The 27,690-nt window shown below is 44.6% G+C and overlaps 2 protein-coding genes across 4 annotated transcripts in view; both read left to right on the forward strand.

Annotated features, from left to right (window-relative positions):
- Nucleotides 1-1,242: 1,242 nt before the first annotated feature.
- EXO5 (exonuclease 5) lies at nt 1,243-13,512 on the forward strand. The gene is made up of 6 exons (XM_066599621.1): nt 1,243-1,428; nt 5,206-5,272; nt 5,394-5,650; nt 7,760-7,864; nt 9,862-10,034; nt 12,845-13,512. Exons 1-6 carry the CDS (start codon nt 1,266-1,268, stop codon nt 13,307-13,309), a joined length of 1,230 nt encoding a protein of 409 aa, XP_066455718.1. The 5' UTR covers nt 1,243-1,265; the 3' UTR covers nt 13,310-13,512.
- A 3,652-nt stretch (nt 13,513-17,164) lies between these two features.
- LOC136625448 (tapasin-related protein-like) overlaps nt 17,165-27,690 on the forward strand; it is a 36,041-nt gene continuing 25,515 nt past the window's right edge. For all 3 annotated transcript variants that reach the window (XR_010792549.1, XM_066599622.1, XM_066599623.1), the window contains exons 1-2: nt 17,165-17,241; nt 21,672-21,851. Coding sequence is in view for 2 of the 3 variants with exons in the window: in XM_066599622.1 (XP_066455719.1) it covers nt 17,190-17,241; nt 21,672-21,851 (232 nt within the window). In the remaining variant the exon portion in view is untranslated. The remainder of the gene's footprint in view (nt 17,242-21,671; nt 21,852-27,690) is intronic.

The raw sequence follows: 27,690 nt of genomic DNA on the forward strand, positions 1-27,690 counted from the left end.
AGAGCTGCCGAGCTGTCCGGAGAAGCCGCCCAGCTGTCCCGCCGTCCAGCTGTCCTGGTAAGTGATGGGCCGGGGGGGGGCTGCCGCTGCGATGGGGGGGGGGCTGTCGCTAGGCCGGGGGGGCTGCCGCTGCGATGGGGGGGGCTGTCGCTAGGCCGGGGGGGCTGCCGCTGCGATGGGGGGGCTGCCGCTAGGCCGGGGGGGCTGTCGCTAGGCCGGGGGGGCTGCCGCTAGGCCGGGGGGCTGCCGCTGCGATGGGGGGGGCTGTCGCTAGGCCGGGGGGGCTGCCGCTGCGATGGGGGGGCTGTCGCTAGGCCGGGGGGGCTGCCGCTGCGCCGGGGGAACTAGCGCTGGGGGGGGGGGGGCTGTCGCTGGGCCGCGGGGGCTGTGATGGGGGGGGCCCGATGGGGGGGGGGGCCGCTGCGCCGGTTACCTTCTGCCTGGCGGTGGGTGACAGGTCGGCGGTGTTCACTCCAGGGGTCCGGTCGGCGGCTGCGGGGCGTCTGGTTGCCATGGAGACACAGCTGGCAGCGTCTCGGGAGCGCGCACGTCGGGCTACAGCAAGCGATGCGAAAAGAGCTGGCGGCCATCTTGGGAAAAAGTTTTATAAGTTGCTGAAACGCTGGAACGGTAAGTAGAAACCAGCTAGGAAAGTAATTTACAGGGGTAATTAGTAATGTATGCTTAATTAGGGGGACTGGGCAAAAAAAAAAAATTCACTGCTTCCTCGAGACATCTCCTTTAAAAGAGCTGGGCGCAGAATTCAGAAAGCAAGAACTGAACAATAAAATTAGAGTGGGCATCAAGGAGTTAAAGGGCTATTCTTCTACTAAAGGCGCTATAAGGCCGGCGTCACACCAGCGGATGCGGAACGAACGCTGCTTTCTGCGCACACATCGGGGTATATTCTGCAGGCTTTTGCGCACGTGAAGCATATGCATTTATTGCGTGCAGAAGAATACTCCGCGATGCTTCCGGAGGCACTGAAATAGCTAATTAGTCTTATGAGTTCAAGACGCGATCTTTTCCTGCAATTACGCCTCTCCGCACACATCTGTGCACCCCCATCGGTTGCTATGGGGACCATCGGCGCGCAGTAAAATACAGGATGCTGCGGGTTTTTTGCACGTCTGAACTGCAAAGGAAAATACGCTGCACATTTTCATTGGAAAAGGTTTTTTTTCTTGTTGACATCACGTGACTGTGGCCACGCCCACCCGCGTCACACCAGGTTGTAGCTCCTGCAATCCAGGAGGCAGAGCATCATGATGAGCGGCCCTAGTACCGGCACAGCGTGCCCGGTTACAGAAGAGGGCGCTGGCGCTACGGGCCGGGCTGAGCAGCCACCACGTGACCAAGACGACGGAGACTACTTCTCTGACATCAGTGACTCGGAGCTCCTGCAGCTGGACCTCATAGCGGAGACCGGTGAGTTGCGTAAGAGGAGGGGCGTGGCCACTGCTCCGGCCGGGATGCGTATTATCATATTCCACAAGACTTCTGCTCGATTCGCAACCTGATTGGTTGTTTGGTTGGCTGATTCACAGTGATTGGTTGTTTGGGTTGGCTGATGCAGCCGGGGATAAGTCTGGACTAGACGCGTTGTCACGTGACCAGTGTACCACATCACGTGGCTCGGTTATCCGACGCATGATATTGAGGCGGGAAAATGCTGGCCTCCTCACGTGCTGCCTGTAGAATCCGTCTTGTTGTCTCGTTCATTGGCGGCTTGCAGCTTGGCCAGTCCACCAGTGTGACAGCCATTAATCGCTGGGACAAGTGTCAGTGCCATACTGATCGACTTTTCCCTCACAGACTCCCATTATCGCCACCACCACTTTGCTGTAGCGGTCGGCGGGGTCACAGCGGGCCTATTAATGTGTCACCGACAGCCATGATGACAAAACTTGGCTGTCCGTTTTGTTTTTTTTTCCTTCAAAAACAGCATTTTTAGGTCATAATTACACGGGCGAGAGGGAATTACACCGAAACTGTCAGACGCAACTCGCACTCTACCGCTCGCGTCATTCTGTATGGGAGACCGCGCATAGCAAGTCTTTCTTGCGTGGAAATCGGACATGCTGCCATTTTTTCAATGTGGTGCTATCAGTGCGAGCAAAAACAAAATTGGTCTGTGCGTTTACATGTACTATTTCTCTCTCACGGCGCTGTGGGAAGCGTGTCTTATTTTTGGGCGTTATCGACAATTCTTCCCTATGGGAGCTCAAAAATAAATGGCGTCGTGCGTGTATAAGTGCCATGGGATTATTTTTTTTTGCTGCTTAAGGGAACAACATTCATTTTCACGCATTAGAAAATCGGAAGCGCAATACACGCTGATGCGCTTTTCGCGCAAAACCCATTGCACTCAGAAAAATTCGCATCTATGCAAGTGCGGACCAAAATACACATAATCGGTTCCGCGGCGAGTGTTTCGGCAGGCGAGCCGGCGCAGTGCAGCGCATGACGCCTCAGAGCTGGGCTGCGACGTGATTTCCCGCAGTGCTCGCTGCAGAAGTATCGCGGGACGGACGGCTTCCATTGACTGCAATAGAAACCGTCCGTGCGATTTTCTGCACCAAATAGAACTTGCTGCGATTCTCCCCGCGAGCAGTTGATTTCCGCTCGTGGGCAGGGAAGAATCTTTTATCATAGCATGCCTGTGGACGGACAATTTGCGTCTGGGCGCAAATTCCACAGTGAAAACCCGTCAGTGGGCATTGGGCCTAATGCCTCATATCCCCGGGAGGGTCGGATTCTGCATGTGGGGCCCCGCAGCAGTATCTGATCCTGTCCGTGGCCCCTGCAGACCCATCCAGCAGCTCGCCATCAGACATGTGCAGTACAGTTTTTGTTTTTTAAATCTGCTGTGCCGCGACCCATCCGCACATCAAATCCACGTGCATTATTTCATTTGTGGACGCCATGTTTCCCTAGGGGCGGCTTGATTTGTGCATCTCCCGCGTATTTATAATAAGATCAGAACCAAAACCAGAATAACCTATAATATTACCGCAGACTGAAATGTAATCGTGCCAGTATGACATCAGAAACCATCCTGGGTATTATATCACACCGAGGGCATCCACATATAGACGAGGATATAGACGCTGACTCTGGAATACACGGACCGCACACCTATGGCCGCTTTCGCGCAGCCAATAAAATCGTGTAAGATTTGTGCATTGCAAGACACACAAATCTCACTGAATATGAACCCCATTCTTTTGAATAGAGTTGTACACATAAGCGATATATATCTATTTTTTTTTTTCCTGTGTCGCGGTGCACAAAAAAATGGTGGCATTTCCTATATTTGGGCGTTCCCTCGCATTGCCCATTGTTTTCAATGGAGTCAGCAAAGCGTCGCTCGACAAGTGCGATGCGAGGTTTTCCATTGAAAACAACGGTAAACACTCCATGATCCTCATCCATGGCTAATAACCGCGACAGAGGATCGCTACTTCCCTAAAGTGATGCGAGGGGTTCTTCACAGTTTCATGGCCGCAGTGAGACCAAGCACCATGCTTGGTCTCATTTTAACCCCTTAATGACGCGGCCCCCCTTTTTTTACCATTTTCCTTTTTTCCTCCCCCCTTTAAAAAAAATTGTAACTCCTTTATTTATCCATCCACTTAGCTGTATGAGGGCTTGTTTTTTGCGGGACGAGTTGTAGTTTACAATGGTACTATTTAATGTACTGAAAAACTTTTACAAAATTCTAAGTGAAGTAAAATGAAAAAATAAACGACATTCCGCCATCTTTCAGTGCGACTTGTTTCTACGTCGTACAGACTGCAACAAAAACGACATGATAACTTTATTCTATGGGTCGGTACGATTACTACGATACCAACTTGTATAGTTTTTTTTTACTATGCTACTCTTTTTTTTTTTTTCAAAGACATTTAATTTTTTTCAATTATTTTCTGCAGTCATCTTGTTTGCGCGCAATAACTTTTTATTTTTCTGTCGACGTAGTTGTGCGAGGGCTAATTTTTTGCGTGATGTCCTGTAATTTCCGTTACTACTAATTCGGAATACATACGACTTTTTGATCACTTTTTATTGCGTTTTTTCTGGGAGACAGGGTGACTGAAAAAGTGCATTTCTGGCGGTTTTTTTTTTTTTTCGACGACGTTCACCGTGCGGGGTAAGTAATGTGCTACTCTGATAGATCAGACTTTTACGGATGCGGCAATATCAAATATGTGTTTTTATTTTATGATTTCGATTTTTTAATTACAGATATGGCAAAAGGGGGGTGATTTAAACTTTTATAACTTTTTTTTTTTTTTTTTTACAATTAAAAAAACTTTATTGGTCTTTTTTTACTTTACTTTTAAGTCTCCCTGGGGGACTACAATATGTGATGCTTTGATCGCTCCTGCAGTATGACGGAATGCTATAGAATTACGTCATACTGCAGTTTGATAGGCAGCCTATCAAGCCACCCCATGGTGATGGCTTGATGGGCAGTCTCCTAAGGCAGCCCTGGAGCCTTTCAGAAGGCCCCCGGCTGCCATGACACCCGCACAGCTTCTCCGATCTCACAACGATGTTTGGGGGATTTAAATGCCGCATTTAAAGAGTTAATAGCTGTGATCGTCCGCACGGCCGATTGCAGCTATTGCCCGCGGGTGTCAGCTGTAGTAAACAGCTGACACCCGCGCTGTATGCAGAGAGGTCGCCACGCAACCTCTCTTCATACATACCCCGATGCTCCAGGACGTAAATGTACGTCCTGGAGCGGGAAGGGGTTAAAGCCATTCTTCAAGAATTGTTCTTTTGAAATGACACAAAACATGCCAGTAGCCTTGATAGAACAGTTGCTACAGCTGTTCGAATTAGAATGAGCTCTTCTCATCCAGAAGGAGGTTAAACTAGAATAATTAAGGGTATATTCACATGTAGTGGATTTGGTGCAGGCTTTCCGCAGCATAAAATCTGTACCAAAATCCTTGTCTAAATTTGTGTCAAAATTGTGAATTTCTTCTCATGAAATATAAGGCTCAAAATCTGGGACAGATTCCCACCATTTGGGTGCAGGTTTTGCCACTGTTGCCCTCCAGCGTATGTGCTTTGGGTTTTCCGTTATGTAAAGCCCGCAGCAGATACGGCCTGTGTGAAGTTGGCCTTAAGGATATTTTGAACTTTCTTTAGGTACATTTCAGCAGAGTAGTGTAATCTTATTGTCATTTCCAGGAGCCAGATCTCTTCCAGACGAAGACAAGAAACAAGTAGAAGACGGGATGAGAAGCTCAGAATCAATGTAAGACTACTTTTATGATGAGAATCATTATCATGGTGGCTGTGTTGTACATTACTCTTGGATTACTGGATAATCTCTTCTTTTTTCCCCATATATTTTCTCTCTGGTTGTGTTCTTTAAGTGATGTAAATGCAGAATTCGGGGTAAGCCCCCACCCCGATGGGACGGGAGAGAACCTATCAAGAGACATCTTAAAAAGAAAACCAGAAGTAGAGACTCCACTGGAGCGATATTCCCTGAGATATGTGACCGTGACTGACATCTGTTCCCAGGTCTGGTGTGAACAGCAAATGGTATATAGAATGGAGCAGCCAGCACTAGTCGAGCCCGAGAAAACAGCCGCCATGAGTGAAGGATCTAGCATACATCTGGCTAGAGGTTAGCTGTCTGCTGTTTGATCTTCTGAAACGTCATTTATGTATGTCGCTCCCATGCAAGGACTGGCTGGAAACCAAAACAGATCCACAGGGAAATGAAGAAAGTCCAGCGTTGGGTTAAAAGCTTTCAGTCTTTATTGAATGATCCAGACAGACAGACAGATATCGAAGAACAAAGGATATGTGCCGTCTCATGTCTTTTGTTCCTCCATGTCTGACTGTGGATCAATGTGCTAACGACCACTTGTCCGTCTGTCTTTCCGTGTGTGTGTTGAATGCAGAGCCTGACAGCACCTGTGAAGGTCAGTTACTGGCTCTTAGCTCCGCTCCCTGATCACATGATGGTGACGTTATCACTGGCCCTTTATCCTTGTGTACTGAATGAGGGATTATGGGCGGACTACATCCCCCAGAAACCCCTGCGGCCTCAGTTGCTATGGATACAGCAGTACTCGGTCTGGCAGTTTGTAGCTGGCTGTGAGACTGCAGCATACCTGTATGGAGACTCCAATAAATGACACCTCACAAATGTACACATACATAGCTAGTGGTGCATACTGACCAACAATATTGCAGCATGGTCCTTCACCGCTATCTTCACATCTCCTGAATATGTTATCATGTCATCTCAAGTGCTAATGCCGCCATCACCAGTCCAGCCTTCATCTAATCATCAACCGTTGTCCAGTGTTGGAACAATCCGTCGCTGTCGTGCAAACATTTCACCACAGAGGGTTCAACGCCGCCGTGAAGCTAATGCAGCTTACATGACACAGCGACAAGCCACGATTTCACGTTGGCCACCAGCTGAAGTTTGTAAATCACAAGCAGCAGATATGCAAAAGCTACGAGCAAACATGTCTCCTCAGCGAGCTGCTGAAGTTCATAAATCACATGCAGGTCACATGCGAAAGCAACGTAACAGAGCTCTGTGTGGGTGATGTGCATGTAGCAGAGCTGTGTGACGCATTGCACCACCAGAAACACTAGTACTATAATTTTCTAACAATTGCTAGTCATTTAATAAAAACTGAAAGCTTTTAACCCAACCCTGGACTCTCTCCATTTTCCTGTACTCCTAGTTTTGGTTTACAAATATGGATGAAAAATACTAACCAGAATACTGACATGTTACAGTGGCTTTGTTCTGTTTTCTCATATCATAGGTCGTGTTCACACAGGGCGGCATCGCCGTGGACTTTCCGCACAGAAATTTCTGCACGCGTTCTTAAGCTTGAGACTATGCAGCAAAGTGGACGAGATTTGCAAAAAGTTGGTCCACATGCTGCAGACAAGATGCGCGGAAACTGAAAAATGGTGTGGAATTCAAACCTGGGACATGTCAATTGTATGACCGTTTCCGCTGCAGGTTCTCTCCTCTCTATGGGGAGAGAGATTTCTGCAGCGGAATACAGGCAGTCAAGCCGCTCCAAACCTGCCCCAAATGGCGCGGGTTTTGGAGCAGCTTTCCGCTGCTGAAATCTCGCAGAATTTTTGCGTGGTCCCACTGCTGACATTTCGCATTATTTCTGTACTGTGGAAACCCAGCCATAAGTTTATCAGCTGCTTATTTTTCATCTGTGAAAGGGTCAATTAAAGGTCCATTCCAAGAGGCCAGCGTAGGATGCAGTTTCACAATACTGTAATATTGGGAAATTTCTGCTCCCTCGTGCTTTCTGGCCCAGAATTCATAAAAGATTGTTTGTGGTCCCGGTGTTTGTTGTGGTTGATGACATCAGTCACCTGACCGCTGCAGCCTCTGAACTCCTGGCATCATGGCGCTCAGGATATGAGCGCTGAAGCCAGGAGAATCAGCGGTGACACTACAGCCTCTGATTGACTGCAGCCGTCTTTCGCTGACATCATCTACTACAACAAACACTGGGACCATGTGTGAAATTGCAACACTGGCAGAGGAGGGGTAAGTACTTCTCCTTTTGTTATTTTCGCACAGTTGGTATAGGAAGAATCTTATCTGGTAACTGAACAACCCCTTTAAAATGTTAATAATAATATGTTGAAAAGTGGCTGATTTATATCCCATTGCTGTTGATGTAATGATGTATTAAATATTACATAGTTTCCTTATATACATATTCTTTCTCTTCAGAGCTAGAAGTTCATGATATCATATCGGTTACCACACAGACTCGTGAGGACTCCTGGGCTATAAAGTGTCTGAATATTTTAGCTATGATACCGGTTTTGCAGTCCGGTGAGTAAATCATATACACTTGAAAATGCATGAATATAGAAAATGATTCTTCTGAACAAAGGAATCCTGTCATGTCCAATAAGCACCATAAACTAAGTCATAGTGCTTGTAGGACAGGAAGCGTGGAGTCTAGGTGTGTACTACTTACCTATCTTACTGTTTCCTTACTCTTACCCTTAAAAGTCAGTGCTCTGTCTCTGAGTGTGACTTTTCAGTCAATGTGCACACACACTGTTCTCTAAGGCCATTCTCATACAAGCATTGCATGCAGCGTGTGTTATTTTCAGTGTTTCAGTGAGTGTTTTACGCACTAAATCGCCCGTTGAAATGAATGGGGTCCATAAGAAATACAATAATATGCCATTGCATACGTAATGCTGTGTTTTACAGCACTTTTAGCATGGGTTACTATGCCACAGGGAGGTAAAAGAAAAAATGGGACATCATTAGTTAGCTTGCCTGTGTAGTTACTGCGCAAAGATACACATGCAAACGCGCACAAAAACGTAGCTTTGCACCCAGTAAAATGCTGCATAAAAAAACAGCGTTTTTACAATTGTTTGTGTGAGAGTGGCTGACTGACTTCCAGGGGTAACAGCAAGATAATGGTTTTCTGGGTAGGTGTAAGAAGAACATCTCAGACTCCATGTTTCCTGTCCCATAAGCACCATAACTTAGTTTATGTTACTTATCTGACATAACGATTTTCTGGAGTTTGTCAGCCTGAACACGCTGTCCAAACTGCAGGCTTTATGTTATAGAGCAGGAGATGCCGAGCAGATTGTATATAGTTTTATGGGGAAAGACTCAGTTTAACTTGTGTTTTATACATTTAAATATCCTTGGGCTGAACAGTCCAAAGGGTGGAGCTATCAGTGATTGACAGCAAGCCTTGTATGTACAGTCATACACACAGAGCTGTCACTGATAGCTCCGCCCAATGGACTGTTCAGTTCAGAATGTGCATAGATATAAATGAATAGAATGCAAGTTATACTGAATCTTTCCCCATAAACCTATATATCAGTCTGCTCAGTTCCTCATGTAGTTTGGACAGCATGTTAAAGCTGACAGATTCCTTTAAGTACAAGAATTTCCAGTATTAATAATTCACTGTAGCGCATTACAGACAATTGTTTGCATCACTTGCATATCAATCTGCTCAGCTTCTCTTGCTCAATAACATTGTGTCAGTAGATGGAACAGCATTTTCCCGCGGACAGGTTTGCTTTTAGGGAATGTTCAAAAGGGTGCAGGTTTACTACAGTGGAAAATTAGCAGCGAATACACAGCTAATCTGTAACGCCCAAAGCTACAACTAATGCTATGGATTCTGATGCAGAATTTAGTATGAACTTGCCACGGGTTTCATCCTTTACATTGCAAAGCTTGGAATCCGCTGTCAAAATCTACAGCATAAATTGACATGTAATGGATGTAAAATCTGCAGTGTATTTCACTTATTCTATAGATTCTGCATAGAATGTTTGAGGACAGACATCACAGCAGATTAGGACAGGGCTTGGCATGCCAAAATTGAGGACATGACATTGTTTTTGAGGATTCGGGCTAATATACATTCTGCATCATTCACTATTTAATGACTACAGAATGGCAATACAATAATTAATCTCAGTCCATCCTATTCTTTTCCATGCCAATGAGTTGTTGCAAAAGTGTTTGAGCTGAATGTGTGTTAGTGGAAGCACAGGGGTGAGTGCTAGCTATAACAGACTGTAGCAATCTCTTGTACACCCAGGTAAGTGCACACTTGAACAGTGGGGAAAATAAGGGCTACAGAATTATTTGAGGAAAAAGAAACAATTGACTGCAAGATTTTTGCTGTCCGTTCAGCTAAATTGGGAAGCAGCAGAAGACACCAAGTAATGTGACAGAATTCTTTTCTCTTCTCCATTGTAGTTGCTTCAAAACAATTGTAGACGATTCAGTTCTGCATATTGAATGTTTATGAGACCTAACAGCTATGTGTTTCATAGGTGGCCGAGTTCGGGAATTTCCAGTTTTTAGGGAGCTTGATGGTATATACATTGTGGGGGTGATTGATGAATTGGGATACTCCCCAAAAGGTGAACTAGAGCTCAAAGAATTAAAAACCCGAGCTAGTCCCACACTACCAAGATCTACTCAGAAGAGGAGCCATGAGATCCAGGTAAACTGTCTACAATCTATGTTTTCCACACTACTTTTCGTATTAATTATTTATTTGCTGTGACCAAAAACATTGATGGCTCATCAGTAGAGATGAGCGAGTATACTCGCTAAGGCAAACTACTCTAGCGAGTAGTGCCTTATGAGAGTACCTGCCCGCTCGTCTCAAAAGAGTCGGGTGCCGGCGGTGGGAGGAACACGGGGGGGAAGATCTCTCCCCCGCTCCCCCTGCTCACTCCTGCAACTCACCACCGCCAGCCCCTGAATTTTTTGAGACGAGCGGGCAGGTACTCACATAAGGCACTACTTGCTCGAGTAGTTTGCCTTAGCGAGTTCGCTCGCTCATCTCTACTCATCAGTCATCAGAAGGGATGGGGCTGAAGTGCAGCATTGGGCACAGCTACTTGTACGGACAAGGCATATTGGTTTTCACGTAGCTTCTAAATATCTGACAACTGTCATTATGTTAGTATGTTCCTTCAACAACAAAGTGACAGCTTGGGGTGCGCTCATATCTGCACTAGGGTTTTCATTGCTCTACTGTTATAGGAGCAGAGCAATACAAATACCAGAAGCACTGAATCTATTATGTAATAAACAGCACTGACGTACCTCATTGACTATAATAGGGAGTCTGATATTTAACTGCAGAAATAGCTTTGCATGTTGCGCTATCGTGCCTGGGAATTTTAGCTGAATCTACAACAGAGGCAGCTAAAAAACGGACTCAAGAAGCTGATACAAAAGTGACAATGATATGCTTTTACTTTGTCAAAAATGGAAAAAGCACAACATGGAAAAGTAGTTTCTGACTTAGGCTGCCTGCAGACGGGCGGGTCGGATCCGGCTGCGAGGATTCTCGCGGCGGGACCCGACCCGAGCACCTGCAGGGACCAGTGCGTACGCGCCCGCGGCTCTGCCTGAGACCGGAGCCGGCGGCGGGTGAGTGACGTTTCTGTAGAACATGCCGCTGTTTGTTAATGCAATCCTATGCAGGCTTCCAGCTGTGGAAATCCCGTGGTAAATCCCGCCGTGGAATTTCCACTCGTGTGCAGGCGCCCTTACTAGTATATGGCCATAACCAGCCGCATAAACAATATGGAACATTTCTTTCAATGTAATTATTAAAGGAAATCTCTCAGCTCGTAAACTTATAGGCTCATAGGAGCTGAGATACGGAGTCCAGGGAGGTAAGTATTATACTTGCCTTCCCCCACTGTCTAAATCGGGTTTCTTTATTGAACACCAACCACAATTTCCATTTTCAGTAAACAGAAAGCATGTAAACATGTACAATACAAAACATAGGAAAAACAAACAATAATTGAAAAAAATAAGTAGCTTTATATCCCCCTTCCCTGGAACTGATATCTTAGGATATAAGAATATGGCCTCCTGCACACGGACAGGTCGGACTCCACGTGCGGGTTTTCCCACAGCCGAGTTCGACCCTGTGCCCGGCCGGTGGCCCCAGCATACCTCTCCGCCATCTTCTCCTCTGCTGCTGATGTGCCGGCCGGCGTACATACACAGTACAGAGGATGCCAAAGCAATGATGATTGCAGAATGACAGTGGAACAGACGGCTATAAGTGACTTCAATGGAAGCCGGCCGTGCGTAGCCCGCACAGAATGACAGCATGCTGCGATTTCTCCCCCGCATGCAGAAAATCGCAATCTATTTCCACTCGTGAGCAGGAAATTGCATTTTGCCATAGCATGCTCTGGGCTGGATTTGCTGCAGAATCCGGAGGCAGAATCCCGCTCCGGATTTCACAGTGCATATCCGCCCGTGTGTAGGATGCCTAAGGCAGTTATATCACTCACATAAATAAAGATACAAAGTATCTAACAAATAAACCAATCCTCCCTGTATGCCCCCCATACAGTAAGTTGGTGACCTCACAGCAATCCATAAATCCCACCGGGTTAAATAACCTTTCTCTGAGGAGTATTGGTGAGAATACGAACTATGGATCCAAAATGTTTCAGATTTGTATATGACATTTCTTCTCTTGTACACCTATTTTTCCAGTCTAATCAAAGCATTAACATTAGCTTTTAAGTTCCATTAGAGTAGGATTATCTTCCAATTCTGGGGTCATCAAACCTACATTCCCCCACTTTCAGCTGTCAAAGCCGCCACTGAATACATCCAGCAGACTACTGTGCGCCTGAATAGAATGAACAGAAGTAGTTCTCTTATTCTATGTGCACGCAGAAGTAGTCTGCCGGATGTAAGCAGCAGTGGCTTCCACAACTGATGGTGGGGCAGGTATAGATAAGACTAATCCTGGTCTCAGTATGTCAGCTCCTCTGAGCCCATAGGTCTAACTGATGGGGCTCCAAAGAGCTGACCGACTCCCTTCGTGCTTTATATGGAGGACCGCTCCTTTATTTCTACCACACTGTGCTGCAAACTGACTGGACCTCCTACTAGAAGCCCGAATTTTCTTATAAAGCCTGTCCTTTAATTTACCAGCCCTTTGCATATACCCTATTAGGGTGTTTTATGGCTCACTTTGGAGGGCTGAAGCCGTCTGCTGACATTACTCACTGCCCATTGATTGGTGATCACTTCTTTTATGCTGCCTTTCATATCTAATATTACTAAGGGGAGAGGGGCATTTGGCCCCGAGAGCCAGCAGTGGTAGGGCCACACAATTAGTTGTTTTCTTGAAGATCTGCACACAGAAAAGTTTATATTAGTTTGTTCTTTTCCGGTTTATTCTATTATTTTTTGCTGTAGGATAAGTAACATTTTGTGTATGGTGGCACATCCTAGTGACCGCTGTAACAATATGTCTTCCAGGTCTCCCTTTACAAGCTTCTGTTTGATGGCATGGTAAGCGGCTCTCTCCAGCCTGATGTCTTCATGCAACAGTTGAAGCTGAGACCGGAGCAAAATCTAGGACCGCAAGTGAAGGAGCACGCCATTAGGTCTGGACTAACCGTATCCACATTCAGAGATGTGCTGGAGCTGACTTGTCTGAACCTCGCCTACAGTGACCTGCCTGTTATTGACAGTCTGAAGCTTGAATATTGCTTTCAGGGGAATAGTACCACGCTAGGATGTGAGGAAGTGACGTTCGAAAAGGAGAAAGTTGTGAAGGAAGTTTCATATTACTTATCCTATTGGAAGGGACTACGAGGCATCCAAGGAGTAGATATAGAGGATGCCTGGAAGTGCAGAATGTGCGATTATTCAGGCATCTGTGAGTGGAGAGCACAGAAAGCCAAAAGTAGCACTTTACGGACGCAGAAGAGATTTAAGTGACAACTGTGAAGTTATTATGTTTTTACGAACCTCAGCTTAATGAAGCAGCATCTGATAACGAGTGACACGGGTTATAGAAGCGTTATTGTAAAAGTAATATTTCTGTTACCCCATGTTGAAGTTATAGACTACATTAGTATTTTATATACCTTTTTCGTATTGATTGAAAATAAACATATTTATGCATTTATATTGAGGTGTTAACCCAGCTCTGCTATATATGTGTGTGTTTTTATATATATATATATATATATATATATATATATATCCTGTTTCCTTGAAAATAAGACCTACACTGTAAATAAGCCATAGCATGATTTTCTGGATTTTTCAGGTTGCAGAATGATTTTTTTCAGGCTTTTTGAGGATGCTTTAACTATAAGCCCTCCTCCAAAATTAAAGGGGTTGTCCCGCGCCGAAACGGGTTTGTTTTTTTTTCGAATAGCCCCCCGTTTGGCGCGAGACAAACCCGATGCATGTGTTGAAAAAAAAAACCGGATAGTACTTACCCGAATCCCCGCGCTCCGGTGACTTCTTACTTACCTTGTGAAGATGGCCGCCGGGATCTTCACCCTCGGTGGACCGCAGGTCTTCTGTGCGGTCCATTGCCGATTCCAGCCTCCTGATTGGCTGGAATCGGCACACGTGACGGGGCGGAGCTACAAGGAGCAGCTCTCCAGCACGAGCAGCCCCATTCAACACGGAGAAGACCGGACTGTCTAATCGGGCGATTAGACGCTGAAAATTAGACGGCACCATGGAGACGAGGACGCTAGCAACGGAGCAGGTAAGTGAATAACTTCTGTATGGCTCATAATTAATGCACAATGTACATTACAAAGTGCATTAATATGGCCATACAGAAGTGTATACCCCAACTTTGTTTCGCGGGACAACCCCTTTAAGCCCTAATTACAGTTAATAAAAACAAGTCAATGTAAATGGTGTCCAGGAGCTATACGTGTAAAAAAGTAAAATCTTTTAGAGTGAAAATTAATATGAGACACTGTCTTATTTTTGGGGAAACAGAGTATGTGTGTGTATAAGTATATGTACAGTATGTATATAATATATTATATGCTGTATTACCCTTTAAATCAATTAAAGGCCTCTTAAAAGTCTTAATATCTCAGCTTAGTAATGATCATGTTGGTTGTGGTGGTGGGGCAGGTTATTGTCGAGTCTCCAGGGATGGTCTCATTGGGGTCCATACGTTGATAGATAACCATCACAACACTGACTACTCGCATCCAAAGACTGTGACACTTTCTATTCTTCCTCTCGGTATTTCAGGGCTTCTCCTTCTTCTGGTCGTCTCTTTGCTAGCAATGCCCCCCCCCCCTAATGCAAACCAAGTCAAGAGGCCTGTTTACCAGTCTGTGACCACCATGATTAACCATTTCAGCACCATAGTGTAACGAAGGTGCTACCTTTCTCACCTGCGCACCCCCCTCCCCCCAGTGTTGGTGTCAATGGTTCCCTTGATGGATATCTCAGGGCATAAAAATTAAGAAAGGCCTCTAGGGTGGTCTAATAAAAATAATGTGTATTAACAGCTACCTGTGTGTTTTATACAGTATGCTTGGGCAATAATGTAATATCATATAGAAATGTGACACTGCATTATAGTGTTAGGAAACATGCCAGTAAAAAAACTGTCTGAATTGCAGCTCTGATTTGTATACTGTGTTGTCATGTTTTTATGCTTGAGAAAGGCTTGTGTGAAAAAGCCGAAACGCGTCGCATTCATAATAATAAATATTCAAACTGCACTCTCTGGAAATCCTCATCTTGCATCTGCCTGCGGTATATCACACGCTCTCTGGGACGGGGGGTGCCGGCAGGAAGGCATCCCGGTAAAGTAAGTTCACAAACCTTTACCTTCTATCATATCCATCGGAGCGCTGAGATTTTTTTATCTATTGTCCATTTAAAGTGGATGAAAGCTACAGAAGCAGCGCACTGTACTGCACTGTTTCTGTAGCTCCCATTCACTTCAATGGGGGCTATGCAAACAGCGCTGCGCTGAAGCACCTGTGGACGATTATAGCAGCGATTTCCCATCTCCGCTATGAAAGTCCGAGCAGGGAATACCCCTTTAATGTTAGTGCATGGAGCAGAGGCAGTGCGACTCCATAGTAAGGACCATGTAGGTCTGTCGTACACTCCTTGCACAGAGCTCTGTTGTCTGCATCGGCCCTTGAAAGAATAGCAGTTATATTTGTTATCTTTCTATTCCTAACAGCCCTTCCAATAAATACCGCACGTCTGTTATGGTGAATGGTAAAAAAATAGAATAAAGAAAAAAGGTCTAATTACTTTTTTCAAAACAGACTGCAAAAAATGAGTAGACTCTGAGGCCTCCTTCACACGGGCGACAAAGTCGTGCAATTTTGTAGCATTGTAACGATGCTACAAATCGCATGTATGAGAAGTCCATGCTTTTCTATGGGTTCCTTCACACATGCGATGTTTTGTAGCATGCTACAAAGTGACACACAAACCTCGCAGGTCCGGTGATATGCCCGCGACACGCTAGGTTTTGTAGCCCATGTTTCTCTATGGAGCCTTCCTCTCTGTTGCATCGCATGAAAACGCGGTTTGCATGCGATGCAACTTTGACAGTAGCAGATGCTACAAAGTCGCGTAATTTTGTCGCGTCACATGCGACTTTGTAGCGCTACAAAATCACGGTATTGCTGCGAGAAAATCGCAGCGATAGCATACGGTGCAGCGATTTTCTCGCAGTGATGTGGTGTCGCCCGTGTGAAGGAGCCCTAACTTCCGTGTACCGCCAAAATAACACCTACAAATCTATAACTTCTGACTAAAATTAACTTGGTTCTTATGGGGTTAACGACCTTCTAAGACTATTGCAGGTCTACCAGGATGTATCTGTATCTACAATAACATCTAGCTATTCTTATGAGGCCGGGCTCACACGAGCGGGTGGTAAAACATTGCATGCGTAACGTAGCTTAGTGATGTTGCATATAGACGCAGCACATACACAATATAAGCATTTATTACGCACCCATAGAGAACAATAGGCTCTATCACCAGTAACACACGGTAAGATAGAACATGCTGCATTAATATATGCAAGTGTGAATACGGTAGATCAATGAAAATCAATGGATTTTGTTGACTCCATACTTACATGGTGTGCGCTATTAAACTACGCCCCTGTGAGTCTGCACTTAGGCTGTATTTACACGGACAAGCGTGATATCTGATCAATATCTCGCTTGTAAACATAGGAAATAATGGGCGGGTTTTCTAAAGAAAAATAGGACATGCTGCAATTTCTCTATCTCGCTGCATCTCTGCGAGAGCAAAAAAGTACGTGTAAGTAGACCCATTTACGATAATGGGTTCTGCCTCCATGCGTCTCGCAACGCACTAAACTCGCACAGGAAAAATGTGACATTAAAGCTACGTCCACATGCGATGGATTGCTGAGGATTTTCCGTGCCGACCCTCTGTACTGAAAACCTATGGTATTTACAGTGGGTGAGCTGAAAAAGATCTGCTTCGGAAATTGCCCTATGGAGCGGGTTTTGGATCTGAAGCATGTGAACTATATATGGTTTTTGGTGCAGATTCCACCTTTTCAAATGAGCGGGTGAATATTGCACCAAAGTCCGCAGCAGGTGGTGCAGCTTTGATGTAGATTATCTGCTGCAGACATTCTACAGCAGATTTTTTCCCATATGGCCATAACGTAATGCCCCCTGAAATCTACAAGCCCCCCTGACATCTGTCTCCTTGTCTGCAGTGTCTCCTCTGCTCGGATCTCTTCTAGGACACTCCCATTCTCTGCATGTTAAGAAACGAAAGTAAAAGTAACGAGGGGAGAGACTGTCCTGAAAACAGTAGAATGGAGTCTGGCCGTCCCTTCTCTCTTATTCTATGTGTGCTGCTACTATGCGGTAAGGATCTGTACATTGCTGTATTCTGCCAGGCCTGTATACATAGTACCAGCTAGATCTACTGCACATTGTAACTCCACGGTAAGAGGATTGGGCTACTTCACTGACTAGCTGCATGTGGAGCTGCAGACGTTCTACATTTCTGCACCTCCTCTTCCAGTTTTCAGCAGTTTGTAGTAAGAGCTCATTTATAGCCTACAGTCTGCTGTAAAGTAGCGCCAGCCACCGGGCATCAGAGTGGGCACAACTATTGAATTCTGGCAGCAACTTTCTCTGGAGTGTCAAATAGCTGAGTTGCTGGAAAGGCGATATCTACTAATAGAAGTGCTAAAGGCTGCTAACATGCTGCAAAAAGTTATCTTAACACAAAAAAAGCCATTGAAAAGGAGAGAAAAAGTTCTGTGCCACTGTTGCTTGAGGCCTCTGTCACACGGGCAGCCGCGATATCGCTGATACAAAATCGCAGCTTTGTACACGCAATATTGTAGCATCTGTGATGCTTTTCTCTTGTGAAAACTGTCGCACATCATCGCTGCTACCGGCAATTTTCTCACAAATAAAGTTAATAGGCGTTTCTAATGTTAAAAATGTATCACATCGCACGAAAATCGCAAGTACGTGCGATGCGATAAACAAGGTGGCTCCATAGGGAAACATGGGCTACAAAACATCGCTAATCGCCGCAATATTCAGTGAAAAAAAAAAATAGCCCTATACATCACGGAAAAAAGTGCAGCAAAATAATTTTGGTAAGTGAGGAAAGAAAATAGGGCAGTAAAATCCCTAAAAAGTGTCTGATCTTTTAGGACCGAAACACCTTGGTCCTTAAGGGGTTAATGCACAGTGTGCATCAGATAGTCAGACAAGCTTTTTGATTGGCTTTTGTTTCCTTCACTACATCTTTGGGCCTCATTCACACAAGTGTTTTTACTTAGCTGTTTAATCTCGTAAAAAAGTTGACTGAAAATCCCGACCATCTGAAGTATTGGATTCCGATGCAAAATTAGCCAGACGAAAAAAATAGCACATCCGCGGCCAAATTCGGCAGCCGATTTTACATGCGGCTGAAAAAAGGTAGGTCTTGCCCTATCTTTTGACAGAAACACGCTGGAGGCTCCATAGACTCCTATGCGAGCCATCAGAAAAAGGATGTGGAGGGAGTTTAGCAGCGGCTAGCACTGCAAAACAAAGACAGGTGCCTCTAGTGGGGCATTTAAAAGTGATTACTAGTAGTTCTGGTGACCGAGGCATTTCTGGGCTGCGGCATATTTTTCCTGCAATACACTGCAGCGACCGTGCAAACTGATGAGAAATGGCAAATAATAGCCGCGACTTGGTCGTACGATTTTTGGCAGAGATGCGGGCAGATTTAAAACACAACGCCACAAGGCAATTTCTTAAAGAGGTTTTCCAGAAAAATACTATTGATGACCTATCATTAAGATAGGTCATCAATAGTTGATTGGTTGGGGTCTGTCGCTGGGGACCCTATCCGATCCGCTGAGCGGGCGCATGCTGTTAGCACCGCAAACATCCACGCCAACCTCCATGTATTGACCAGCTCTTGTAACTGCAGGCATGTCTCTCATTGAAAATTCATGGTACTGTAAAGGTATTGTTCCATCTTCCTTATTTGTATGTATTTCCCAGAGGAGCTTGCATGGCCTTATAAGTCTCCAGACACCCAGGTGCGCTCCTTAAGGAGAGATGATACCCTTACCTATACCCTCATGTACCACATCCATGCCTTCTTATTTAAGTATCCTATTTTTATCTTGATACAGGACACCAGTATGGAGCTATAGCACTGGATGCATCTCAGATCCACACAAAGCATTAGAGATGAGCGAGCGTACTCGGAAAAGCACTACTCGCTCGAGTAATTTGCTTTATCCGAGTATCACTGTGCTCGTCCCTGAAGATTTGGGTGCTGCTGCGGCTGACAGGTGAGTCGCAGCGGGGAGCAGGGGAGAGCGGGAGGGAGAGAGGGAGAGAAAGATCTTACCTCCGTTCCTCCCCGCTCTCCCCTGCAGCTCCCCGCTCCGTGCCGGCACCCGAATCTTCAGACCCAAGCACAGCGATACTCGGATAAAGCAAATTACTCGAGCGAGTAGTGCTTTTCCGAGTACGCTCGCTCATCTCTAGAAAGCATTTATCCTACAGCTTGGTTATAGGTAGCTGCTGCACTTTTGCCTGGACTGGACTGAATGCATCAACAGTATCTTCTATACATCCTCATAAGGAACTTCCTATCGAGGCTTCACAGCTCTTCTAGTAATAACTATGTTATATAGAATTAAGCCTCCCTCACACAGATGTTTTTGTACAGCGTGTAGCGCTGTGTTTTTAGCGCTAAGCAAAACTCTATACAACGCTCCCATTCATTTCAATGGGGCTGCTCATACTAGCGTTAAAACACAGCATTTTCAATAGCGATGCATATTCTATCTTTGGACGTTTTTAGCCCTGCGTCGCCCATTGAAATGAATGGGCAGCGGTTTCAGCGTTGCTGAAAACGCAGCACAACTTGGTACCTCGTTTTTGATAGCGCTAAATGTAAGCCCTAGCTACACTACCTAAAAAAAAGGACTACTCACCTAGCAGGTGCCGTCTGGGTTCTTGCCGCTGCTCTCCAGAGCTCCGGGCAGGCTTCCGGGCACTTGTCAGCCTCCAACAGCGCATCTCTAGCTGGTAACGGGGTTTTGATTACCCCGCCTCCAGCAAGAGATTGATCTGATTGGCCGAGCCAGCACTCGATGAGCCAATCGTGCATCGAGGCTGGTTCTGATTGGCTGAGCTGCGGCTCAGCCAATCAGAGCAATCTCTTGCAGAAGGCGGGGTTTTCATCCTTGTTACCAGCAAGAGATGGTCTGTCGGAGACTTACAAGTGCCCGGAAGCCTGTCCGGAACTCCTGAGAGCAGCGGCAAGAAGCCAGACGGCACCTGCTAGGTGAGTATCCTTTTTTTTCAGCTTCCTTTGCTGCGTTTCTGCAAACGCCTGTGTGAGGGAGGCCTTACTCTAAAGGAAATAGACACGTTCAGCATTTTATGGAAGCAAAACTATTATTGATATAGCAAAATACATGTTTTTTAGCATATGAAAATGCTCTGTGTTTGAGTCTTTTCATGAACACGAACCACTTGTTACTCTACAGGTGTTTCCAAAAACTTTTCCCTTTCCTTAAACCAACCAACGTTTTGAAAATTCATGCCCCACGGCTGCTCATATGATACTAACGACATGAAAAGCTAAAGTGGCAAAAGCTTTCATCCCAACTCTATGCAGCTATGTAAATCACAGATCTATGTGTTTAATAGTTTTGGTTCTATATAAGGCTAAGGCCTTGATCACACGGGCGACACAGCATCGGCACGAGAAAATCACTGCAGTATCATATCGCTGGTCCGTGGGATATCGCTGCGGTTTATTGTGGTGATACCACGTCTTTGTAGTACTACAAATTCGCATGTGGTGCTACAAGGTCGTGCGGCTTTGTAGCACTATATGTGAGGATTTTCGGGGGGGGGGGGGGGGCAAAGATTAAAATATAAGCCCTTTCCCCGAAAATAAGCTGTAGCTGAAGAAAAAAAAACATACATCACCTTAGAAGTGCTCTCAGCCTGGCTGCATCTTCTTCCCGAGTCCGCGGCTTCTTCTTCTCTTCTGACCGGGGATTGAAAAATCTCCACCTCCTGGAAGCACTGGCTGTGATTGGCTGATTATTACCCAATCAGAGCCAGGACTCGATGAATGGCTGTGATTGGTTCATCGAGCGCTGGCTGTGATTGGCTAAGTGTCAGCTAATCAGAGGCAGCGTTTTGAGGAGGCGTGGATTTTTCAATCCCCGGCCAAAAGAGAAGAAGAAGATCAGTGCCAGGACCAGGGAAGAAGACATGGCCGGACTGACAGCGCTTCTAAGGTGATGTATGTGTGGGTTTTTTTAAATTTTTTGCCTGCAGCTAGGGCTTAGGTTAGGGTTTTGACAGTAGGATTTCCTAATGTCAAAGTTGCATCGCACCGCAAGAAAACCACGTTTTTGTGCGATGCGATGCAACAGAGAGGAAGGCTCCATAGGGAAACATGGGCTACTAAACCTCACGAGTCGCGGGCATATTGTCAGACCCGTGAGGTTTTTGTGTTGAGTTGTTGCATGCTACAAAACATCGCGTGTGTGAAGTAACACAATAAAGCATGGGCTATACATACATGCGATTTGTAGCAACGCGACAAAATCGTGTGACTTTGTCGCCCGTGTGAACAAGGCCTAAAAGTGTATATTTCTTTCATAGTAACCCTGTACTTATTTATAAAGGTCTGTCTCTGGCAGATTCTCTTTAACCCACGCTTATTGCATTTCATTATGGTTTTGGTGCTTTATCCTAATAATCTCTTTTACGATAACAGATACATTCTTGCATTTTTTCTTTAGGAAATTGGCCAATTGAAGAAGCAGCGTTTATAAAGTTACTCTGTTTGTTTGGGAGTCCATACACTCTTCCACTGGATGACCCAACTGTTCCCATGACTTCAGCCTATATGGTGCTGGGAGGTGGACAGGACATTAATATGAAAGAGTTTGATTTAGAGGTAGATAAATTTATATTTAAAGGTAAGAACTTTATATACTTACAGCATACCTGAGTTTTTAGGTGACTTTTCAGAATAAGCTGTCATGTGTGCACATGAGGAATGACATTATTTATGTCCGTTATATCACTTGTAGTATGCATTTTTACAATATTCTTGTTATGTTGTCACTGTAACTTTCTGTAGCACACATCAGATATATAACATCATCAAGGAGAACACTGGAGAAGTAGTGAGCAGTGGAGATGTGATTTCAGTAGTAAAAATCACTTAGTGTAGCTGCAGGCGGCCTCTGTGTGACTCGCTTTTCCTCCTCGCCCTCCTCCTGCCCCACTTCTCTATAGACTTCTATGGGCAGCATGAGTCATCACCCCCCACCACATCCTGTTTTCCAGATTTTTATCAATGTTACTAAAGACAAACATCACACGACAACATGCAAGGAGCAGCAAATCAGAAGAAAGGGAGACCCTTCGTGGTCACTACTTTGAAAAGATTTTTCAGCTCAAAAACATCATTTTAGGTAATAAAAAGATTTTGCTAGTTATCATATTGGCAATCCTATATGTTCAAGCCGTTTGAAAAGTTCACAACCATTTAAGGATGGTTTCACACCAAGATTTACTTGCAGTTTTTTGAGCCAAAGCCAGAAGTGGATTCTAAAAAATGGAAAATATAAAGGACGGACTTACAGTTTTAGTTGCTTAGAAGTTACCTTGGGTTCCTTTGTGTCCTTGCAGACTATTATATGCCTGGCTCTTGGTGTGATCTTAGTTGGTCGACCACTCCTGGGGAGGGTAATAATGGTGTTGATTTTCCTCCATTTGTACACAATCTGTATGACTGTGAATTGGTGGAGTCAGACCTCTTTAAAGATGGTTTTGAACCTTTTTCAGCCTGATGAGCATCAACAACTCTTCTTCTGAGGTCCTCAGAAATCTTCTTTGTTTTTCCACAAACATGTTGTGAAGATCAGATTTTGATAGATCCACTTTGATGACCTGATTATCATCCCATTGATTGAAAACACCTGACTCTAATGATACCTTCAGTTTACCTGCTAATCCTAAAAGCTTTGCTAAGCTCACGCCCCATCCCATCCCCTCCCCTTGCCGGCAGCTTGCAAGGGGCGGAGAGGGAGTTTTGCAAACTAGCCCCCTCCCCCTCTCCGGCAAAGGGAGGGGGTGGGGCGGGAGCTACTGTGCAAACTCCCTCCCCCCCTCCACCCCTTGCCAACTGCCTGCAAGGGGAGGGGACGGGATGGAGCGGGAGCTTAGCAGAGCTAATCATGCTAAACTCCCTCCCCCTCCTTACTCAGCCTCTGGGAGCTGCTAGCAAAAGCAGGGGGAGGGATTTTAGCAACATAAGCCGCTGCAAAACTCCCTCCCCCTTTCCTTTACTGAAGGCTCTCATAGGCTCTCATAGGAGTCTATTGGAACGGCCATCGTAGTCCCGCAAAAGATAGGAGAAGTCCTATCTTTTCCGGACGGCTGTAAAAGTATCGGAAAATCGCTCATCTGAACAAATGCACTGGAATCCAATGCTTTAGATGGTCACGATTTTCGGACGGTGTTTTATTGCGGGAAAATCGCTGCGATAAAAGGCTCGTGTGAAACTAGCCTCATGGTCCACATACTTTTTCGACTCACAGACTTGTGAAATTAGATAATTTTCCTCAATAAATAAATGACCAGATCTAATATTTTTGACTCATTTGTTTGATTTAGTTCTCTTTTTCTACATTTGAGAATTGTATGAAAATCTAATGTAATTTTAGGTTAAATATAAGCAGAAATATAAAACATTTTTAAGGGCTGACAAACTTTCAAACACCACGTCTGTCTTTGGCTTTATAAACTGAATCAAAAACTGTCACAAAAAGCTTGGTGTGAAGCCACCCTAAAGGGTCATTGGAATGGAGATCTTGTAAACCACTTTCCCCAATGAAGTCAATGGAGAGGTGGACACATTTGGTTGTCAGACTTTATATTGAAGTCTAAGAATTACAGAAAGAAAAACTGAGACAGGCCAGATTTTTATTGTACTTATCAAAAAATAATATGGTGGGTTCTAACCTTTGAGTGACAGAAGGTCAAAATAAAAATTAAAGCAAATGCCGACCCCGATCTCTGCCCTGCCAACAATCACTGCTGTACCACTTGCTCTGCCACACTTATCCTAAAATCTATGTGTAATATATCACAATTAATCGCACAATGGTGAATAAAATATGAAATCTATTTTCCTAGAAAGAATACAAGCATTTAAATAAAATATACCGTATATACTGGCGTATAAGAGAACTTTTGAACCCCGAAAAATCTGCTCTGAAGTCGGGGGTCGTCTTATACGCCGGTAATACAAAAAAAAAGAAAGTGTCAAAAAAAAAAAAAAACATTACTCACCTCCCCCGGCGTTCTGCGGCACTGCTGCAGGCTGTCGCTCCCTCCTGGTTCCTTGGCAGAGCATTGCTTTCTGGACGCAGGGCTTGAAATCCCCGCCTCCAGAAAGCTAATACTGTGATTAGCTAACACACGCCATCAGCCAATCACAGCCATTCAATGACATCATTGAATGGCTGTGATTGGCTGAAGGCACGTGTTTTTTCTGGAGGCGGGGATTTCAAGCCCTGTGTCCAGAAAGCAATGCTCTGCCGGGGATCAGGAGGGAGCGACATCCTGCAGCAGCGCCGCAGAACACCGGGGGAGGTGAGTAATGAATTTTTTTTTGCTCCGCTGTATTCCCGGCGTATAAAGTGAAAGTTCGGGGGTCGTCTTATACGCCCCGTCGCCTTATAAGCCGGTATATACGGTAAGCAGAATAGAATATTCTACTTGATAGTGTCCATACACTATAAATATAACTGAATACTACTTGATAGTGTCCATACACTATGAATATAGCAGAATACTACTTGATAGTGTCCATACACTATGAATATAACAGAATACTACTTGATAGTGTCCATACACTATGAATATAACAGAATACTACTTGATAGTGTCCATACACTATGAATATAACAGAATACTACTTGATAGCGTCCATACACTATGAATATAACAGAATACTACTTGATAGTGTCCATATACTATAAATATAACTGAATACTACTTGATAGTGTCCATACACTATGAATATAGCAGAATACTACTTGATAGCATCCATACACTATGAATATAACAGAATACTACTTGATAGTGTCCATACACTATGAATATAACAGAATACTACTTGATAGTGTCCATACACTATGAATATAACAGAATACTACTTGATAGCGTCCATACACTATGAATATAACAGAATACTACTTGATAGTGTCCATACACTATAAATATAACAGAATACTACTTGATAGTGTCCATACACTATAAATATAACTGAATACTACTTGATAGTGTCCATACACTATGAATATATCAGAATACTACTTGATAGCGTCCATACACTATGAATATAACAGAATACTACTTGATAGCGTCCATACACTATGAATATAGCAGAATACTACTTGATAGTGTCCATACACTATGAATATAGCAGAATACTACTTGATAGCGTCCATACACTATGAATATAACAGAATACTACTTGATAGTGTCCATACACTATGAATATAGCAGAATACTACTTGATAGTGTCCATACACTATGAATATAGCAGAATACTACTTGATAGCGTCCATACACTATGAATATAACAGAATACTACTTGATAGTGTCCATACACTATGAATATAACAGAATACTACTTGATAGTGTCCATACACTATGAATATAACAGAATACTACTTGATAGTGTCCATACACTATGAATATAGCAGAATACTACTTGATAGTGTCCATACACTATGAATATAACAGAATACTACTTGATAGTGTCCATACACTATTAATATAACTGAATACTACTTGATAGTGTCCATACATTATGAATATAACAGAATACTACTTGATAGTGTCCATACACTATGAATATAACAGAATGCTACTTGATAGTGTCCATACATTATGAATATAACTGAATACTACTTGATAGTGTCCATACACTATGAATATAACAGAAGGTAAAGGAAAACGTTTCGATTTAAACATTCTGTATGTCTGGGTTCCCATGTACAGGTGCAGTTTGACATGAATTTAATGTGTTATGACCATTTTCTGTGCTACAGTTTGTTTACCCTTTCAATTGCTTTACAATGGATTTTCTTGTGTTGAGAGAACAATAGCTTTTTAATGCCTTAAGATAAGTTTAGTTTGTCTGCAGTAACTTTCTGCAACAAATTATAACTTGTTGCAGAAAGGTACTGCAGACAAACTAAACTTTGCTACTTCTGTGTTTCTTGTGTCCGGCTAGTGGTTTTATGCCTGAGGCAGACACAGCTGATGACGTTTTAGTGCACCTTGTGCACAGGTCCAGCATCCATGGCTGGATGGAACAACACTGAATGCAATGTTTTTCTGTCCAGCACAGGGAAACATCTGGCATCAGAAGTGATGAGCTGCATGTCATGAAGGATCCCCTAGCAAAGTGTAGGAGCAGTTAAGCCATATGTTTCTGTAGAATTTCCCTACATCACTGGAGGGAAAAACAAGCAGGGAGGTTGGATATAGAACCCAGCCTTAGGCCCAATGCCCACGGGTGAATTTGAATTGCGGAATCCGTAGTTCAAGCTGCCATAGAGAAACATGGGTGTCCGCACCTGAATTAAAGCATTCAGATTTAATTTGCAGATCTTTGGCTGCGGAAATCAAATTGCTCCATTTCAGTGCAGTTCCCGTACAGACGGCTTCCATTGAAGTCAATGGAAGCCATCCGATCTGCAGCCTATCTGCAGCTGACACTTCGGACAGGCTGCGAATTCCGTGGGAAAGCAGGAGTTTGGGGAAAAAAGTACTGCGCAGTGTGGCCGGCACTTCTGCACAAAGTCACAGTACAGAAAAAAGAAGTCCCGGACAGGTAAGCAGGGTCGTCGGACGCGGGCAGGGTCAGATTCCGCTGCGGGCTTCTGCATGCAGAATCCAACCCACACGCAAACATGAGGCATTAGTTGCTCTTTATCAACATACTACAAATGGACATCTCATTAGATTCAAGCATTGCTAAGAAGTTGTATACCCATCAGCACCAGAAGCCCCTTACAGAACTTCCATCAGCTGTTTCATCACTTTTCATAGTAAGAACAATGGACAGAATTTTAAATGCTTATCAGGCAAATCTCGGAGACAAAGAAAAGTTTTCTTATCAAGGGAAATTCCACCTCAGTCACTCTATCTAATGAAAACTCATAGCATAAAGGAAAATAAGTGGGAGTCCATAAGCTCCGAGTCCACCTGTGTGTGACTGGCCACTCACAATCTCCAGGGTATGATGACCATTGATCTGATAACATTGTGTTGTAGTTTCCAATTGATGGAAGCCTCAGAGCTGCGCAAGAGATATCAGCTATCACTTTTAGGCCTCATGTCCACCGGGAAAATCAGGCCCGCCGCGGATTCTTCATGCAGAATCCTGCAGCAGGTCCCTCCTTTCCCGCGGACATGAGGCCTAAAAAGAAGAATTACTTACCTATCCGAACGCTGCGGATCTTCCCTCCGTCGTGGCTGGATCTTCTTTCTGCGGCCCGGTGGATGTGCACGGCACGCCGGCAGCGTGCCGCGCGCATGCGCCGTGCACTCTATTCTTTTTTTTTAACTCATTTTTTTAATTCAGCTGCGGGCGTGCCGCCGATCCGGACGGCTTCCATAGGCTTCAATAGAAGCCTGCGGGAACCGTCCCCGCGGGAGACCCGCACTAAAATGAAGCATGCTGCGGGTGTTTTCCTGCACACACAATCTGCGTCTCAAGGGAAAATGACA

Source organism: Eleutherodactylus coqui, chromosome 4 (genome assembly GCF_035609145.1).
Source record: "Eleutherodactylus coqui strain aEleCoq1 chromosome 4, aEleCoq1.hap1, whole genome shotgun sequence".
In the NCBI taxonomy this organism is placed as follows: domain Eukaryota; kingdom Metazoa; phylum Chordata; class Amphibia; order Anura; family Eleutherodactylidae; genus Eleutherodactylus; species Eleutherodactylus coqui.

What these genes read in the sequence shown, in the direction of transcription:
- EXO5 (XM_066599621.1), top strand. Translation starts at nt 1,266, where the DNA reads ATGATGAGCGGCCCTAGTACCGGCACAGCGTGCCCGGTTACAGAAGAG. An exon ending in TAGCATACATCTGGCTAGAG is followed by an intron (nt 5,651 to 7,759) that starts GTTAGCTGTCTG and finishes CTTTCTCTTCAG; the next exon opens with AGCTAGAAGTTCATGATATC. An exon ending in GATACCGGTTTTGCAGTCCG is followed by an intron (nt 7,865 to 9,861) that starts GTGAGTAAATCA and finishes TGTGTTTCATAG; the next exon opens with GTGGCCGAGTTCGGGAATTT.